This window comes from Macaca thibetana, chromosome 8 (assembly GCF_024542745.1).
Source record: "Macaca thibetana thibetana isolate TM-01 chromosome 8, ASM2454274v1, whole genome shotgun sequence".
Taxonomy (NCBI): Eukaryota; Metazoa; Chordata; class Mammalia; order Primates; family Cercopithecidae; genus Macaca; species Macaca thibetana.
In genome coordinates, this window is record NC_065585.1 from 26,029,569 (window position 1) to 26,049,812 (window position 20,244).

At 36.4% G+C, this 20,244-nt stretch overlaps 1 protein-coding gene across 1 annotated transcript in view; it reads right to left on the reverse strand.

The window, feature by feature from the left end:
- Positions 1–239: 239 nt before the first annotated feature.
- Positions 240–20,244, reverse strand: part of COLEC10 (collectin subfamily member 10) — a 45,376-nt gene continuing 25,371 nt past the window's right edge. The window contains exons 4-6 of the mRNA XM_050802107.1: positions 11,453–11,506; positions 9,973–10,068; positions 240–8,064 (exon numbers count right to left, since the gene is read on the reverse strand). Of these exons, the coding sequence (XP_050658064.1) occupies positions 7,673–8,064; positions 9,973–10,068; positions 11,453–11,506 (542 nt within the window). The 3' untranslated portion in view covers positions 240–7,672. The remainder of the gene's footprint in view (positions 8,065–9,972; positions 10,069–11,452; positions 11,507–20,244) is intronic.

A 20,244-nucleotide genomic window follows, 5' to 3' on the forward strand; every position in this document is an offset into this window, starting at 1 on the left:
ATTTGTCTCTCTTGTGCTTCACCAGCAAAATTTAAATGTATTAAGTATGGAACATATGATCTAGGTCTTGAGGTTTGTGTAGTCCTATTTATTCCCCTTTGTGTCTATAGTGAGGATAGTTATTCCCTTTCTTATTTGTCTTTTCTTTAAAACTCTGCTCATGGTGCTCCAGCTTGTGCCAGCACCAGACTTTCCAGAGTTGTAAACAGTAGAAGAAAAGGAAGGGACAATGGGTAGAAATCAGAGAAAAGCATATTTTAGGTCACTATAAGAAAAAACTTTTTAATAGGCTTACCAGATTACCAAAAATGTTCAAATATGAACTGCATGACCATGTGTTAGGGGAAGAGTAAAATAAAGTTTTATGTTCATAAAAAGGTCCATGTGTACAATATCTGTGGCCAGCGGCTCCTTTCCTTCAATCCCACGTGAAAGGACATGTCAGATGTCCCCCACCTATGAATTTTAAAGGATTTGGCTACATTATGAAGGCCTTACAACCTCAAGGAGATACAAGCTAATGATTTCATTTTTAAGTAGAAAATAGTTAATTTTATGTGATCACCATAGGTTCAGATAAACTGCATCCTATAAAAAGGTATAGACAGTTTTAGAATCAATCATATCCAGTGATGGACTTCAGGTCTAATTCCAACAAGCAGTACAACTGTTGGCAAATTTATTCACCTTCCCACAGATAAAAATTTTATCTATAAATAACTACAAAAATGTATCGTGCTGTACACACACACACACATACACTTAATGTATACATATATATGTTGTATGTATAGTATATATATGATAGACATATATTCACAGTTAATTTTTAATATATGTTAAAATATGTTTTCTTTTCAACATGAATCTGGTAGTAGATGTAGTTGGCCATAATGGCTTAGTTTTTTTGCATTCATATCTTATTTTGCTGGTACCCCATTAAATACCTCCTTATATTGCATCTTTTATTCATCATATTATGTGGGGAAGAACTATGTAGATTAGAAAAACAAGGTTTAGAGCACTTAAGATATTCTCCTAATATGACTAGTAAGAAGCACAGTTGGTGTGACCTTTGGGCAGTTGCGATATCAGATCTAGATTTTTAGTTTCTAACTGATGCTGTCAAACCAGTGCTACCCTGGAAGGAATCACACCATCATTTTCCTATCATTGATAATACCTGAGAAAATTTAGTCTCAATATGTTGATGCTGTGAGTGACGCTGTTTAGTTTACTTTTACCATTCCACAAGTACCTTGTTGCCTCAAAGTATGCAATCCAAAGAGCTGGAAATTGTTTGATTAAGGACAATTAGAGCTGCTCATAATTGGGTAACACAGATCTAAGCAGGATGAAATGCATTGTTTAAAATGCCAGCAGTGTTTGTGGGTGAGTTGTCCAAAGTGCAATGAGCGTTTGCTATATCTTTCTAGAACAAGGGTGTACACCTTTCTACTGTGTTTGAGCAGTGACTCACTTCTCTAGTGAATTCTTTTACGAGGAAAATAATTATGTGCTTATTTTTACTAGGGGCAAATCTTGATTTCTTTTTTTATTATACTTTAAGTTCTGAGACACATGTGGAGAATGTACAGGTTTGTTACATACTTATACATGTGCCATGGTGGTTTGCTGCACCTATCTATCTGTCATCTATATTAGGTGTTTCTCCTAATGTTATCCCTGCCCTAGTCCCCCACCCCAGTGAGAGGCCTGGTGTGTGATGTTCCCCTCCCCATGTCCATGTGTTCTCATTGTTCAGCTCCCACTTATGAGTGAGATCATGCAGTGTTTGGTTTTCTGTTCCTGTGTTTGCTGAGAATGATGGTTTCCAGTTTCATCCATGTTCCTGCAAAGGACAATAACTCATCCTTTTTATGGCTGCATAGTATTCCAAGGTGTATATGTGCCACATTTTCTTTATCCAGTCTATCATTGATGGGCATTCGGGTTGGTTCCAAGTCTTTGCTGTTGTGAAAAGTGCTGCAATAAACATACATTTGCATGTGTCTTTATAGTAGAATGATTTATAATCTTTTGGGTATATACCCAGTAATGGGATTGCTGGGTCAAATGGTATTTCTGGTTCTCGATCCTTGAGGAATCACCACACTGTCTTCCACAATGGTTGAACTGGTTTACAGTCCCACCAACAGTGTAAAAGAATTCCTTTCTCCTCATCCTCTCCAGCATCTGTTGTTTCCTGACCTTTTAATGATTGCCATTCTAACTGGCATGAGATGGTATCTCATTGTGGGTTTGATTTGCGTTTCTCTAATGACCAGTAATGATGAGCTTTTTTTCATATGTCTGTTGACTACATAAATGTCTTCTTTTAAGAAATGTCTGTTCGTATTCTTCACCTACTTATTGATGGGGCTTTTTTTTCTTGTAAATTTAAGTTCCTTGTAGATTATGGATATTAGCCCTTTGTCAGATGGGTAGATTGCAAAAATTTTCTCCCATTCTGTAGGTTGCCTATCCACTCTAATGATAGTTTCTTTTGCTGTGCAGAAGCTCTTTAGTTTAATTAGAACCCATTGGTTAATTCTGGCTTTTGTTGCCATTACTTTTGGTGTTTTAGTCATGAAGTCTTTGCCCATGCCTATGTCTTGAATGGTATCACCTAGGTTTTCTTGTAGAGTTTTTATGGTGTTAGGTTTACATTAAAGTCTTTAATCCATTTTGAGTTAATTTTTGTATAAGGTGTATACAAAAAGGGGCCCAATTTTATTTTTCTGCATATGGCTAACCAGTTTTCCCAACACCATGTTTAAAATAGGGAATCCTTTCCCCATTGCTTGTTTCTGTCAGGTTTGTCAAAGATCAGATGGTTGTAGATGTGTAGCATTATTTCTGAGGCCTTTGTTCTGTTCCATTAGTCTATATATTTGTTTTGGTACAAATACCATACTGTTTTGGTTACTAGAGGTTTGTAGAATAGTTTGAATTCAGGTAGCGTGATGCCTCCAGTTTTTTCCTTTTTACTTAGGATTTTCTTGGTTATACGGGCTATTTTTTGGTTCCATATGAACTTTAAAGTAGTTTTTTCCAATTCTGTGAAGAAAGTCAGTGGTAGCTTGATGGGAATAGCATTGAATCTATAAATTACTTTGGGCAGTATGGCCACTTTCACGATATTGATTCTTCCTATCCATTTGTTTGTGTCCTCTCTGATTTCCTTGAGCAGTGGTTTGTAGTTCTGCTTGAAGAAGTCCTTCACATCCCTTGTAAGTTGGATTCCTAGGTATTTTATTCTCTTTGTAGCAATTGTGAATGGAAGTTCACTCATGAGTTGGCTCTCTGTCTATTATTGGTGTATTGCAATGCTTGTGATTTTTGCACGTTGATTTTGTATCCTGAGACTTTGCTGAAGTTGCTTATCAGCTTAAGGAGATTTTGGGCTGAGACCATCGGGTTTTTTAAATGTACAATTACGTCATTGCAAACAGAGACAATTTGACATCCTCTCTACCTATTTGAATGCCTTTTCTTTCTTTTGCTTGATTGCTCTGGCCCAAACTTCCAATACTATGTTGAATAGTAGTGGTGAGAAAGGGCATCCTTGTCTTGTGCCCATTTTCAAAGGGAATGGTTCCAGCTTTTGCCTATTCAGTATGATATTGCCTGTGAGTTTGTCATAAACAGCTTTATTATTTTGAGAAACATTCCGTCAATAAATAGTTTATTGAGAGTTTTTAGCATAAAGGGTGTTGAATTTTATCAAAGGCCTTTTCTGCATCTGTTGAGATAATCATGTGGTTTTTGTTATTGTTCTGTTTATGTGATGGATTATGTTTATTGATTTGTGTATGTTGAACTAGCCTTGCATCCCAGGGATGACGCTGACTTGATCATGGTGGATAAGGTTTCCAATGTGCTGCTGAATTTGGTTTGCCAATATTGTATTGAGGATTTTCACATCAATGTTCATTAAGGATATTGGCCTGAAATTTTTGTTATTGTTGTTTCTCTGCCAGGTTTTGGTATCAGGATGATGCTGGCTTCATAAAATGAGTTAGGAAGGGGTCCCTCTTTTTCTATTGTTTGGAATAGTTTCTGAAAGAATGGCACCAGCTCCTCTTTGTACCTCTGGTAGAATTTGGCTATGAATCTGTCTAGTCTTGGGATATTTTTGGTTGGTAGGCTATTAATTACTGCCTCAATTTCAGAACTTGTTATTGGATATAATAGACATTTACAGAACTCTCCACCCCAAATCAACAGAATATACATTCTTCTCAGCACCACATTGCACTTACTCTAAAATTGACCACATAATTGGAAGTAAAACACTCCTCAGCAAATGCAAAATAATGGAAGTCATAACAAACAGTCTCTCAGACCACAGTGCAATCAAGTTAGAACTCAGGATTAAGAAAGTCACTCAAAACCGCACAACTACATGGAAACTGAACAACCTGCTCCTGAATAACTGACTACTGGGTGACTAACAAAACTGAGGCAGAAATAAATAAGTTCTTTGAAACCAACGAGAACAAAGGCACAACGTACCAAAATCTCTGGGACACAGCTAAAGCAGTGTTGAGAGGCAAATTTATAGAACTAAATGCCAACAGGAGAAAGCAGGAAAGATCTAAAATCGACATCCTAACATCACAATTAAAATAACTAGAGAAGCAAGAGCAAGCAAATTCAAAAGCTAGCAGAAGACAAGAAATAACTAACATCAGAGCAGAACTGAAGGAGATAGAGACATGAAAAACTCATCAAAAAGTCCAGGAATCCAGGAGATGGTATTTTGAAAAGATTAACAGAATTGATTTTTATATATCTGTTTTGGTTGCCCTATATCTATAGTTATCTGCAGAATTGTACTGTGGCTGCCGTAAGTCACCTCCTCAATACTAATGCCTATGTGGACATTTGTGAATTGAAAAACAAAACAGTGAACACTAAATGTGTAAGGCAAGTTGCTGTATCCAGCATCTCTGTTAATTAATCCTCATCATTAACTTTGGAATGTAGTACAGATAAGTTGTTTGAGCCCTACTATAACAAGACCATTGTGGATGAATTTCCATTCAATACATGAGCAATGCACAGAAATTGGAGAAGACATTGCATTGGCCGTTTCAATCAGCAGGTTAACGGCATTAATTTCTTTTATATGTGAGCTGATTTTGGTAAATTGCTTAGCTTCCTTGGACCTCAGTGTTATCATTGGGAAGTGGCAGTAAAAGTGACTGCTTTTCGTCCTTCACAGAGTTTATCAGAATCAAATGAAAAATGATATGTGAAGGCATTTTTTAAAGCACAAAGTGCTTCACAAATTTGAGTTTTCATAATAATTTTAATTAAGTTTGTGGTGTCTTCAAAATTTCTTTCAGGCAAGGTTGCAGGATATACCTTATTTGTTGAAGTTCTGGTATCTTCTCTTAGAAGCATCACAGAAAAGATGAGTCATTGAAAGAACTATTATAACATTCACAGTAAATAATAATAGCACTTACAGTACACACAATAAATACTCACTTTGGGAGCTTAGAACAAATCAGAACATGGATCCTTAACATGAAGCTGCCCATAGGCAACATTTGCTGCATGTCTCTCCTTCCTCTCTTCTTATATATGAGATTTTTTTCCCACAGGTGTTTCTAGATTTTCATTCCTCATAATCTTGGATGGCTTTCTATCCAAGGAAACTGGCTTTGATTTGATGTCCTGCTTTGTAATTTGCATTAAACTTTCTGCCTTTAAATGTCATGTGCTATCATCTCAAAAGAGTTAAACTAGTAATCTGATAAATATCAAACATATAACAAATTCCTATTAAGCTGAATTGAATAAGGTATTAATGGGATATCTTGAGTTTGATGTCATCATATCCTAATGACATTCTATTTGGTTAGAACCTTCTGAACCTTCCTCCAGAAGACATGAAATGATGACAATTTTAGCTAGAAGACTTTTGACCTCTAATCTTTAATTTTAATTTTTAACCCATATGACTTAAAATTTGAGTTAAAAATTAATTAGTTGCCAACATTTTAAAATATGAACATATGTTACAAACTCCCAGCTTTCTGACTTCTCTTGAAATGTAGCAAGATTGGGTCCTTCCTAGCACTAGTAGCAGCCACTGAGGAGCAGCTGGCTCCTTTGGAAGGGCAAGCTGTGCTCAGTGCACTAGGGTCCCCACCTGTTCCACTTCATTTATATATGTCATCTGTCTGGCCCCTGTAGGATCTGAGTTTATGGCCCTTGTTGAACCCACAGAAATAACCTAATTAAATCCTATCTCATAACCAGTTAGTCATGGGTGAAATCATGAACAGATGGTTTAAGGTGAACATATGTTGTTGATCTGTTTCTCTTATTTCATTAACCATTTTGCCAGCATTTGAAACAGTCTAATCATATGTCACAAACCAGAACTGGAGTAGCAGTTTATAGGGTGATGATCTGCAGCATCTTTGAACTGTTTATTTTTAAATTCCTAGTGAAAGCTGCTTTGAGGTTTGATCTACAGTTCAAGGTAGAATTTTACCAGCTCAGTAAATGTGAGTTCTAGGCATGTTCCAAATTCTGTACCTCACACGTTTCTGTGATTTCAGAATATTAGAAGGGACATCTCCAGTAGGATTTTTAGCACATATATTTATGAAGAGTAAAAGGCCTCCCATGAAATGTCACCACGAGTGATATGTTAGAGGCAAGGACGATGGGGCCTGGAAATGATGTTGGTAGCACTTTGAAGCTTCCAGAATTTTCTTAAGGCTTCACAAACTCCTTCCCTCACTCCCCATGCCTAAGGTGAATAAAATTGAGGCAGGTAAACCTAAGATAAATAAAAATGAAGTTAAGTTAATAGCAGTGGGTAATTTAGCAAGAGAACTATAACTAATATTGTTTGTGAACAATTTCCCATTTTTTTCTTTTGATTTCAAGAGTTCCATTTTTCTTAAATCAGAGTGTGACTATATAGGGGCCTGAGATTAAGGTGTGGGCCTACAGAAAGGGGTCCAAAGCACCTACTTGTTATATGTTAGTGAAATTGGTAGATCAGAAGCACAAAAACAGTATTCATCATTCCACATAGTCTGAAACAAGACACAAAGCTAGAAGTCCCCCATATAAAAGTTTGGGGTTAAAGCATTTCTCTATCTGTGCCAACAAGGAAAACTTCCAAGTATGGCCATAGCCATAGGGTGTGACTGGTAAAAGATCTGGGCATCTTGGATTCAAAGATCTTATTATTGCTCACAGAAAGCCCTTCTACATGTCAGGCTTTGGGCCAGGGCAGGTTAGCCTAATCATCAACAACCTTCCTAATCATCACCAATAAACTGGGCAGTTATCCACTGGGATAGACACAGAGTGCTCTAGGGAGAAATGGTAGAGCAAATACCAAGAGAACAACTCATTTGACATCTAGACAACCATCCATCTTGTGCACAATTAGTAATTAAAATTCTCTCTCAAGACCCATGTAACCTGGTGAGCTACTGGGTCAATAACATACCATGTGTGAAAATATGAAAATCATCACAAAAGAGCATGATGATGGAGGCTCCATACCTTAGTTTAGCATTTCCTAGCTGTGTTGACTCAGATCAAATGTAGTATAATTAGGAAAAAAAAGGATGGATAATAGTAACTGTAATGATGGTCACAGGAAAAGAGCAAATACGTAGGATGAGGGAAGTTACTTTTTCTTCTTGATAAACTCACAGACAAAGTACATGGTAAGATGGCACTCTGTGTCATTCCATCGGCCAGAGCTCAGCATCTCCACACAGTCCTCATGACCATAGGGGTCGCTGGGTTCCCCCTCATTCCAGTTGCTATAGTTCTGCAGTGGAGTGTTGTCTGTGAACACGTACTGTCCCTCCCTTTCAAGGTCATTCACGCCAATGAACACCCGAAAGAAGCCACTCTTGGCAACATAGTCAGCTATGAGTGTGTTGGCAGCTTCATCCTTGGGCATGGCTAGCATTCCACCCCGAATCCTGCAGTGGGTTAGGGATTCCCTGTAGTTCTTCTCTTCCTGCACGATGTAGTAGAATTTCTCTTCAGTTTCCCTAATCCCTGCTATCACTGCAGGGAGAGAAAAAAAGGAGTATCATTATGTATCACAAAAAGATAAAAGGTAATAGAATTATATGATATTGCCAGATTTACATTTATTTATTCAATATTCAAGAATTATTTTTCAAAGTCCTATTATGAGGTAGTCACAGATTTAATCACCCCCACCTCTAGTTATCAAATAGAGAACAAATATCTACCGTTTGTTCTCCCTTCCTTTTCTCTTCAACTTCTCACACACCTGGCCAGCACAAAGTTGACAAAGACGTGTTACGTGAACTTTCAGCCAGCCCATCTCATACTATGTTTCCCAACATTGTTGATGCTTTAGCTCTACTTGTGACCACACAAGCAGACCCTTCTCTCTTGTACTTCCATGCCTTTTATGCCTAGAAATTTTTTTCTACCTGGCAAACTTCTACTTATCCTTTAGATCTCAGTGGAAATGTATCCTCCTATAGGAAGTCTTTCCAATGCCCTCGTGTAGACATGGCAGTCACTCTTCTCTGTGTTTCTATTGCCCCTTTCACTTCCTCCTTCTAGCACTCAACGCATTTTAGTCTCATCGTTTGTCTGCATTTCTCTCCTACTTACCTGTGAATGTCTTAAGGACAATGACCATGTCTTTGACACTCTTTAGCTTCAGTGCCTGGAATACTTATAGGAATGGTAAATGCTTATTGAAATGATGTAGGAATAATACAGATATTTGTCCACATTGGACCAAATTCCTGCGCTGTGAACATGTACATGAATTGGGTTTGTCCATATTTCATCCCAGGTACAAGAGGAAGACTGAGCTACTGAGTTAGCTTCAGGACAGAACTGGAGACTGAGAATCACCCTTCACTCATAATATGGCATGTATGTTTTGGGTGTCAGGGGCCTCTATATATGCATTTTAGGATCCATAACTTTAATTCACAAAGAAATCTATGACCACTAAAATGTTCAGAACTATTGCTCTATGTTCTCCCTGTATGGTCTGGCTTATTCACGACAGTTTAAGTCATATCAGAGACAGAATCTGCAGTACAGATTATAACTAGAGTTATAATTAGTGTGGTTAGTTAATATCAAGTATTTCCTTTGCCTCTAATGTTACAAGATGAGGATGAACATGAGACAGCATCTATGTGATTCCAACAATGTACAACAAATATAGCTGAGTTACAATAAATGAAAGTATATGAAAAAGAAACTAATTTTAACTGTAATTATAATAGTTACCTTATTAATACCATTTCAGAAGAAAATACATAAGCCCTTTCCACTTCAAGGGCTTTTCTGATAACTACTATTAAAAAAATGGACAAGGGATAACAAAAATGACCAATATTGGAAGTTGCAAAACAGATAAACACATAATGTTTGTATTGTGGATAGAGGAGTCAGAGAAGCTTGTAATACATTCCTACTCTACTGCTCATTAGGTCTGTATCATGGGCAAGGTACTTCCTCTAAGCTTTAGTTCGATCATAGTATCTACATACTACATAAACAACTATGAGAACTCAGTGAGATAATGCTAGTAGTTGTTCACTATTCCATGCACTCAAGAAAGCAGCTATTGTTATTATTACCTCTCTTTTCTGAGATGCTAGTTCTGACTCTTACTGTCTCTTTTTATTCTTACAGCATAGCTTGCCACACTCTGCTCTTTTCTCCATTCCCCTCACCTAAGAAAGTCTTTCTCTTCCCATAGGCAATGCACATACATATAAATATATGTAGTGGACTTGAGGTGTCCTGGGGGAGTCTTAGTGGATAATTAGCAATTTGGAAGACCCTTAAGCTGGTGACACTATCTCAATAGCCCTTTGTCCAACTCAAGATATTTCCACCTAAGAGTATTGGAATTGTAGTGTTGATAGAGATTTATCAATAGATACATAACACAAAAGAGAATATGTTCACCATTCTTCACAAATTTCATAGATGTCTTGAGCCGAGCAATACTAATATCCAGTTGTCCAACAAATTTCCGGTATCTTCCACAATCACAGACGGTACCTTTTAAATGACAAAAACTGTGAATTCATGTTGAAGTACATGCAGACCAGTGGAAAGGAACATTTGCTCTCTTTCCAATATTCACTATCGTTTTCTAGTCTGGTTCTACATATCTGTGAATGGCTATACTTTAAACCTTTTATTTAAAATAAGGTTTCCAATTTACATTATTGATAGAATTTCAGAATATATCTTTGTAAATATTTTGAATGAACTATAAGACAATTCTAAACTAGATTATTAAAAAGAAGAATACATACAACAAACCACTGCATACACATTTTGGACCATTTGGCATTTTCTTTGTTGAACACAGAATGAGTCTGCCCAATCTCAGAATAAAATTTTTATAACTTTCTTGAAACGTATTTCCTGCCAGTGTTCTCTTGTGTTATTGCATTATTCACTAGATGACAGTTTTTCCAAGACAGAAGAAACTTTTCATGATTAAATCAAATGTTAATTCTAATTATCCATTTAAAATACAGCTTGCATGTTTCAAGGACAAAGTTTAAATCATATAAATAGATTCGACTTAAGTTTGTAAAAGCCAGTTGCCCAGTTTGTGGATTAACTATGATTTTAATGTGTCTTTCATTCTTCTTTGCTCACCTACCTTTTCAACAACCAGCAAATATTGCTGTGACAGAGAGGGAATTATAAGGAAACTCATGTAAAATTCAAATGATTCCCTTTTTCTATTTAATGGCTGTTGTACATAAACATTTCAATGTTTTTTCCTTTGGTAGCTTGAAAATTAAAAATAATTTTATTAGCCAAAGGAATAAATATGGCCTTATTTATCCATATTCATATGAAATATGAAGAACGTCAAACAGTTCTTAGAATTGTCTTCACCATAGCCCTGTGAATAGAAAACAATTGAAATTACCAATCTTTCTTTCCCTGTGTAAAGCACTGGGAATAAAGCTCCAGGAGAATAACCCTAGATAATCTCCCGGTCATGGAAAGCATGTACTGTAACCAGGGGCCTGTTTGTATCAGGTCAGGCTGCTGCTGCACTCTGATGGCCAGTATTTGGTTGAGATGCTAGTGAAAGGCAAGGCATGGCATGCTGAGGCAGGGCCTAGTGCCAGCTTTTCCTCTTGGCCCAGAAGAATTAGGCTGCTTCCTGATGGACTGGGCTTTCTTCTCATAGTAAGCATGGCAGGGATGAAACGTGCCATCATCCCCATCCCCAGGGCTTGGAAAGTCCCCAGCAGGGAGACAGGAAAGTCCCCTTCTTCCCTTTCTTCTAGCCTGAGGAAAATAAGGTTAAGCATACTAAAAGAACTCTTGCTTTTCATTTAAAATATATTTATTTTTGAGATGAATAAATTTGGAATGGTGCTAGAAATCAAAGAGAACATTGAACATATCATACCTGCTTTGCCTTTTTCTCCAGGTATTCCAAGCAAACCTTTTTCCCCTTTGTCACCTGAATAAAAACAATAGCAACCAAAATAAAATAAAATTAAAGTAAAAGAAGAAAGGAAATAAGGAAGGAAGGAAGGAAGGAAGGAAGGAAGGAAGGAAGGCAGGAAGGAAACAAGGAAGGAAGGCAGGAAACAAGGAAGGAAGGAAGGAAACAAAGGAAGGAAGGAAGAAAAGCAAGGAGGACAGAAGGAAGGAAGGAAGGAGGGAGGGAGGGAGGGAGGTAAGGAGGGAGAAAGGAGTGAATTCACATCTAGAGTCAAAGCAGTTTTAAATTTTATTTGCAATATCTACAACTAATATCTCTAATATCTCTTGGTTTTTATAAATAATGTGATTTTCAATTGGCTACACAGGCACAACTAATTAAATGAGTCATAATTTATTTAGATTGAATATAGAATTCCAGCAGGGTTTGTGAGAAGCATTTGAATTTGTGTAACCTATCCTACTAATACTTTTTTAATAACGTGGCCCTCTGAACAAGGCTAATACAATTCTCAGCATGTTTTCAATTTTAAAAATACCATTGTTTTGTGAATCTCGATCAATTTGTTAGCACACTGCAGTGTCTTTGTACTTATTATGCCCCAAGTTATTCCAAGGGGCTTTGCCCTTGGATTTCCAAAACAAAACAAAACAGAACAAAAAACACATGTATTGTGCTTTTTCAATTTAATTAGACAAATATTTACTATTTACTTACTCTATGAAAAACAAAAGACTGGGTACTTTGAAAGGATATACAGAGACATGACTTCAACCTATGACTTTAAGGAGTTTACAATTTTTAGAAGTGAAGTGTGTATGCAAATACTAATAATGCAAAGTCATGTCAAATATATTATACTGAAATAGCAACCTTGGTACTTTCCCTTTCTGTACTTCTTTATATGTAACCATTTTCTCACTCGCAGGTATCCACAAAATAATTCTCAGAGAAGCAGGATTTTTAAAGCAGAGAGAAAGAATAAAACACGTTAATTTTTTTTCAACTTCAAAATAAGCTCTTGAGGCCCACATCAGACGCAATAATTGAAAGCAAAAGCTTTTGATTTTCAGGAAGAAATGTTTGGCTGAGGTTCTTGAGAATCAAAAGGGAAGACCCTGACAGAAGTAAAATAGAGTTTATGCTTCAATAGTGATCTGGAAAAAAAGAATAAGAAAGAACTCACGAGGGATGAATACAGGATGAAGGTCACCTAGGCTAGGTGTATGGGGCTTACCCTCACAGGAATGTGGTGTGGTCAAAGAATTGGTTATATGGCCCAAGGGGACAATGCAAAAGGGAATGCAGTTGGTATTAAGGTTCTGCCAAGCCTCATCCTTCACCAGAAACAGAGAAAAAGTGAAAGCCACTCTAAAATCCATAGGGTGCCCCATGTTGTGTGTACTGAGGACACCCATTGGCTTTTCTCATCATTGTCTGATGTGTACTTTTCCTTACATAGTTACTCTTATCATTCAGAAGAAGGCATGCCTGCTGGGGCCCCAAAGATTTGCTGAGCCTTTCTAAACTGAGCCATGTGGACACTTTTCTTTAGAGTTGATGCCAGTCATTCGTGTGCTCCCCAAACAGAAGGTGGGGGTCTTTGAAGGCCAGAATACAATTTACACATGCAGGAGGAAGGCTTGGAACTTGTACTTGGAAGAAACGAGAATATGGTGAAATCTATACCAATGGAACATGATACATGTTGTGAGAAAGACATTGAACAGAGAGATAATATACTCTGAGAGGAAGGCAGAAGAGACAGTGCTTCTAGTGGAAGGGTAAAGGAAAGCTTAGCATTTGAGCTTTGCTATGAAAAGCTTCAGCAACTGAATGAAAGTGGGCACAAGGTCAGGTTCAAGATACGGCAGAGGATATAGTTGGGCATGAACATATGTCAAACACCCTACTCAGTAATATCAATCTGCTCACACCTTAGTTATATCCTGCAAATTCCTTATTTCTCTTATATGTAAGTTGGAAAAAGTAAGAATAGATTTTGAGATATTAATGGAAGAAAGGGAATATACATTTTACTAAGTACCCATCAATCATCAAGTACTATTCTGGATACCTTATACATATTATCACATTAAATCCTATGAACTAAGTGTTATCATTGTCTCCATTCTACAACTTGAAGAAATTGAGGATCAGAGAGGCAAAATAACTTGCTTAAGGACATCTAGCCATTAAATGGCAGTGCTCGTATTCCTGCCCAACCATTTCTGACTCCCCTTTCATGGTGCTTCCAAATGAGTTAACCAGTGGTTTAATGAAAAAAAGCAAGGTGTTTGAAAAATGTTATCAAAATTTGCAAAGAATAACAGTCCTCATCACCATCAAAGACATTATGCACTTAAAAGATTGTATGACTATGGGTTTAATGTTTTGATTTTTTAAAACATTATTTTTTCTTCGCATGTGAATACCTTTTAATTCAACATAGATGGAACGTTGATTCCAGTTATGCTATGATCCTAGTTCTGGGCTAAGCTTTATAATGGACATAAAAGAAGCATAAATCGAGTGCCTTGGGCAAATGATGGGCTTTTAAGGAAAGCAAAACACACATAAGAGAACAAAGAGATGAGACACTATCATGTACTAACAGAGTGAAGTAAATGAAAAGCCTGGCAGGAATTCAGAAAAAGAAAAGATGGTGTGGATCAGAGTGGAGAAGACTTCACTGAAGCAGTAGCCTTTAGCTAGAACTTAATAATATAGAAAACAGTTTCTTGAATTGGTATGTGACTGCTTTTTCTGAGAAGATGTAAACTCTGTGACTGCTTTTCAGTATTTTGACATGAATTCTTTTCATTTCATGACAAATGGGAACACCAAAGCAGTGTGGTGCAATGAAAGATCACGAAAGCTCCCCAAAATCAGGGTTTGAATCCTGGCTTTGCCACTTACCGGCTACACATGGACGGGTTACTTAATTTCTCTAAGCCTCCTTTTCTTTATTTTAAAAGCAGAAATAATTAGCACTTAAAATTATGAGATCATTAAGGAGAATAAATTAGATATAGTAATGTTTTCTTATAATGGGATCAGCACTGGGCTTGACTTACAGAGAATGCTCAACCAATGTTAACTTCTGTTTCCTGAATCTGAGTTATGGTAAAGGAATGCATGCCAAGTACTTAGCCAGCTTTTGGAAGATTTGAGCTTAGAATATCTACTTCCCCAAAACAAATTATGATTTAAAGTCATCCACAAAAACTGATTTTGGTCCATGAGTGGGACCATGTCTGTAATAACTGTCCGAAAGTTGAAGAATTAGAGGTCACATTCAAACAAACAAACAAAAAAATCATAATGCTTTCAGCGTAAATGGATTATTGACCTTAAATAAAAGCATTTATTTTGCGATGAGATGGAATTTACCTATACTAAATCACTATTATTTCTTATTCCTAAAATGAAATATTGACATCTAGAAAGCTACCCTATCCATGCAAGTGACAACGTTAAGGTCAGCCTAGAAAGTTGAGATTAATCTGAGTCAGTAAAAAATTTAGAAAGGCAATCATAAAAATGAGGACAATAAATTTCAAAGTACAGGTTAAAAATGAAATTAATCCAAGCGAGCTGGATCATTGTATCTCCATTTTAAAAAATTCCAGGACATGCTCACAAATTTGGTGGCATATCTCTAGAGGAGAAGAAAATCTTAGTAGCTAATGGTGGAAATCGATATTAAGGAAAAGTGGTACTTATAGGAATACGGAGTAGTAAAGAGAGACAAACTGTAAAAAGTAATAAGTTTTATTAGGCAGTTTTTCATGCTTAATGCAACAAACATCGAGAAAGTGTCTATAATATATAATAGGCATTAAGATAAAGTGGTTAAATACTAGGGTCCTGACAGAGCTTATTTTATTTAAACAAACAAACCCAGTGAACTTTTCATTCATTTGTTCTCCCAAGAAGTTCAGAGTCTATGAGGGGAAACAGAGAAGCTAATCAGATACGACAGTGAGTACAGTGACAAAGGTATGTATTAGGTGCTATATACCCGAGCCTTACCGGAGGAATTAGCATGAAGTAAATAAGGTTAGTTAACCCTAACATTTCCAGACTGTTACTTTTTCAACATTTCTGGACGTTCATCCACTTTGGGGCTCAGCTAGTCATACTAAAAACTCTTGAGCCTTTCTTGTCTTCGTCATCTACTATGTTCCCAAGTTACGCAGTCTTATTGTATTCAAGGGTTAAGACTGTGCTTAAGATCATTAGCTTTAACTCTTCTAGATGGAATCCCATCAAGACTTACACATCTAAATCCAGGGAAGTGCAAAATCTAGAATGACCATAAAAAAGAAGTTCTTCAATTCTGGACTTATTCATGGCAGCGATTTACCCTCTCCCTCCACTTCTGCTATCTCCACAGAGCAATACAAGACATAGATGAGATCTTAATCACATTTAGCATAGCTGCATCTCAAAAATTTTGAAGTCCAACATCCCACTTTCCGGCTATACCTTTCTGTCTCTTTAACCACTGGTTTAAGGAAGTTGATACAGATAGGGACAGATCCATGATGCATTTTATCTGAAGCTTATACAATTTGAAGGGACTTCTTTGAAAAAAGATACAAAATTAAAAATGGAAAAGTGGTTGTAAAAATGAATATCTATCATAAGAAATAAAAACAAATCACTAAATTTTAAAAGTAGACCAATGGCACATTACAAAATTCACTAAACATCATAATATTTTAATCAATAAATGAATTATTGTGCCTTGAAAATGCTTTTATTCATAATTATTAGCTATGTATGTTTGGCTGCATTCATATTGCTACTTTATCTGTCCACAAATTTCTAATATCATTTTTAAGAGATGATAGAGGGATAATGTAGTCAGATAATAATCTTTCCCTTAGCACAGTTAACGAAAAATTATTTTATTAAACTTCGCTTACTGAAAAAAACCACAAAGAAAATTTGCCAACACAAAGATTCAGCTTGATGACTTTGTACAGAATAAAATACCCATGTAACCAATACCAAGATCCTCAAGCAGCCGCTTTTGTGTCATCTGCAGATTATTATAGCCCTCCTTTCTAAAGATCACCATACTGACTTAGAACTGTGTTACAAGTTTTCAAGCCATAAATTTTTCATGTTGTTGAAATTTCTATAAATAGAACCATTTGGCATATAGGTTTTTTTTTCTGTATAGAATATTTTCCCCAATACTGTGTCCATATCTTCACTCATTTTTTTGCGTATTGAAATAGTATATTTATTTCCATGGTATGGTGAAGCAAAATATGAGAGTTTCAGTTGTTCCACATCCTTGTCAACACTAGATATTGTCAGTCATTTTTATTTTAGCCATTTTGGTTAGTATGCAGTACTATCATAGTTTAGTCAAATTTCCATCACCCTGATGAGGTTGACACTTTTTAATATATTTATTGATCATCTGAATATGTTCTTTTGTTAAGTGACTATTCTTTTGACCTTTTTTATTCTTTTGGGTTGTCAGTTATTTTTCTTACTGATTTGTATAATCTCTTTGTATGTTTTACATATAAGCCCTTTATTGAATACAAAGGTAGCACATAGCCAACTTTGTGGTTTCCTTTTTTGTTCTCTGAGAAGTATCTTTTAATGAATATAAGCTCTTTATTTTATTTTGTTTTTGAGATGGAGTCTCACTCTGTTGCCCAGGCTGGAGTGCAGCAGCGTGATCTTTGCTCACTGCAATCTCCACCTCCCTGGTTCAAGTGATTCTCCCACCTCAGGCTCCCAAGTAGCTGGAATTACAGGCATACGCCACCATAGCCAGCTAATTTTTGCATTTTTAGTAGAGATGGGGTTTCGCCATGCTGGCTAGGCTGGTCTCGAATTCCCGATCTCAGGTGACCTGACTGCCTTGGCCTCCCAAAGTGCTGGGAGTACAGGCATGAGCCACTGCATCTGGCCAGAAGTTCTTTATTTTGATAGGCTTCAATTTGTTAGTTTTTCTTACATGGTCTTTGTCATATTCTGTTTAAAAAATGTGTTGGCTACCATAGGATCAAAAATATAGACCTCTATATTAACTTCCAGAGGCATTATTGCTTTACCTTTCAAATTTAGGTCTCTCAGATTTGGGTTTACCACCAAATTTAGATCTATAAACCATTGATTTTAGGTACAGTGTTAAGTATGGGATCGAGACTATTATTTTTATACATGAATAACCAATAACTCAGTACTATATATTGATTAGCTTGTGACTTCCATTACAAAATAGTGTCAGCTTTGCATAAATCAAGTTTGGTAGTCTGTTTCTGGACTCTTCCTATTAATTCATTTGTCTGTCTCTTCATGAAATTACACTATTCTAATGGTTTAGTTTCCTAATCAATGTATAAACTCAAACTCAGTAATTTAAGTCTTCTACCTTTGTTTTTATTTTTCATTTTTTCAAGATTGTCTTGGGTATTCTTGGTCATTTTCATTTACACATACATTCTGAATTGGCTTATCAATTCTAAAAGAACACTTCCGGGATTTTTTATTTTTATTTTTATTTTTATTTTTGAGATAGAGTCTCACTCTATTGCCCAGGCTGGAGTGCAGTGCGGGGATCTCGGCTCACTGCAACCTCTGCCTCCCAGGTTCAAGCCATTCTCCCACCTCAGCCTTCCAAGTAGCTGGGATTACAGGCATGCACCACCACACCAGGCTAAGTTTTGTATTTTTAGTAGAGACAGGGTTTTACCATGTTGGCCAGGCTGGTCTCAAACTCCTGACCTCAGGTGATCCATCCGCCTCGGCCCCCAAAAGTGATAGGATTAAAAGCATGAGCCACCACGCCTGACCCACTTCTGGGATTTTGATTGAGGTAGCATTGAGTCAATGGATCAATTTGGGAGAGAATTGGCATATCAACAATATTGAGTCTCTGAACCCATTAACATAGTTTTACCTTCATTACCTTAGATATTTTTTAATTTCTTTCATTGTCATTATGTGGAGTTTATTATGGAGGGCTTGTAACTTTTGTTGGATTCATTTTTACATATTTACTTATTTTGACACTATTATAAATGTCTCTTTTTAAACTGTTTCTATGTAGAAACAAAATTGATTTTTGTATGTCAAGCCATCTAAAAAACGCATCAATACAAATAGATTATCTATAGATGCTTTTGTACTTTCTACGTATACAATCATGTTCTCCACAAATAATAATGCTCAAATTCCTTTATTTTCAATTATGATTTTTATTTTTCTTCCATTTTTGCTGTGGTTAGAACCTCACACATAATGTTGATTAGAATTGCTGATAGAGGGCTATGCTAATTTAATTCCCAGTCTCAGGAGATAAGTGTTCAGTATTTTATTATGGAGTATCATTTTTAAGTAGATTTTTGTTGTTGTTGGTATTCCTTTACAAATTATGTTTCCTTCTATTTCTAATTTGCTAATAGTTTTTAAAAACATGAATAGGTATAGGTTTAATTAAGTGTTTTCTGAAGTAGTATTTCTGGAGTTCTAACTGGGAATATGGGGGCATTTCCTGGGCCACTCCTCTTTGACAGGCCTTGAATATGAATCCAGTTTCAGTAACTTTCTGCTTAAGCCTTTTAGCCACTTAGGGCTGCCCCACTTACGAACTGGTGAATGACTTGGAAGGAAGGTAGTACAGAATGCATGACTTGCCTTAGTATGATTCCCTTCTCCTCCAGATCATGGCCCCTAAAGTTCTATTCATTTTGGTTGCATTGTCATACCTTCAAATATATATTTAAATTTTTTTCTGGACCCAGCTAGTCATACTTAGCAGAAAGATTAATGTAAGGCAGGCAAATCTGTCATGGCCTATAGCAGAAGTCTGAATTTTGTCTTTATTAGTAGTAGTGTCAGATTTTTCTTTCACCATTACAACTTGTTATTGGTAATATATGTCAATTAATAATATTGTCAATTTTGAGAATATACTCTATAGTTTTCATATATAAGCTGTTAGATTTGGAAACTTTTTTTTCCACAGACTAGCTCTGGCCCTGTATATTTCAACCATTGCTTTTTTTCCACAACCTGCACGTTTCGTGGGCTGCATGCTCCAGGACACATTGATATGATGATCTGACCTCTGGCTCAGCACTTTGCATCCTGGCTTTGGATAGAGCTGCATAGTAAGTGGTAGGAGTATTCTTGGAATCTATTTCTACATTGGAATTGCTAGCAATAAGTATAAATGGAAGTCACATCAAACTATGTAAAGATATCTCATTAACTCCAAACTAAACATTTCTCCCTCAAGCTCCTCTTAGCTAGCTCTGAAGATTCTTGTATCCACTCCAAAACTGCCCAGTACAAGAAGGATGATGAGGGAAGCTGGAGCAGAAGGAGAGAGCAGTCTTAACCTGTGCTTTTTCAATGGGGCAATATCACTTAAAGATGCACAAGTTAGTTTTTAGGAAATGGAATTGTACTCTTTTAAAAATATATAAAGCACAAACATACACAGAATACCTAAATAAATATATCATCCATGGGTGGTATTAAAAATTCATGGGGAAGGGCAATTAGAAAAGAAATATGTCTTAAAACCTTGTTAGGGGAGTAGTAACTTTAAAAAATGTTAAGGAGCACTATTTTAATCATTTGAGGTGAATCTGTCTTCCTTCACAAATTTTATCGAGGTATATGACCGTGTGAACCCATTGCTGTGGCTTTTATCTGTGTCTTGGGAAGGACTGAAACACGTGAGGACTCTTCATGGTAAAACCATCACAGAC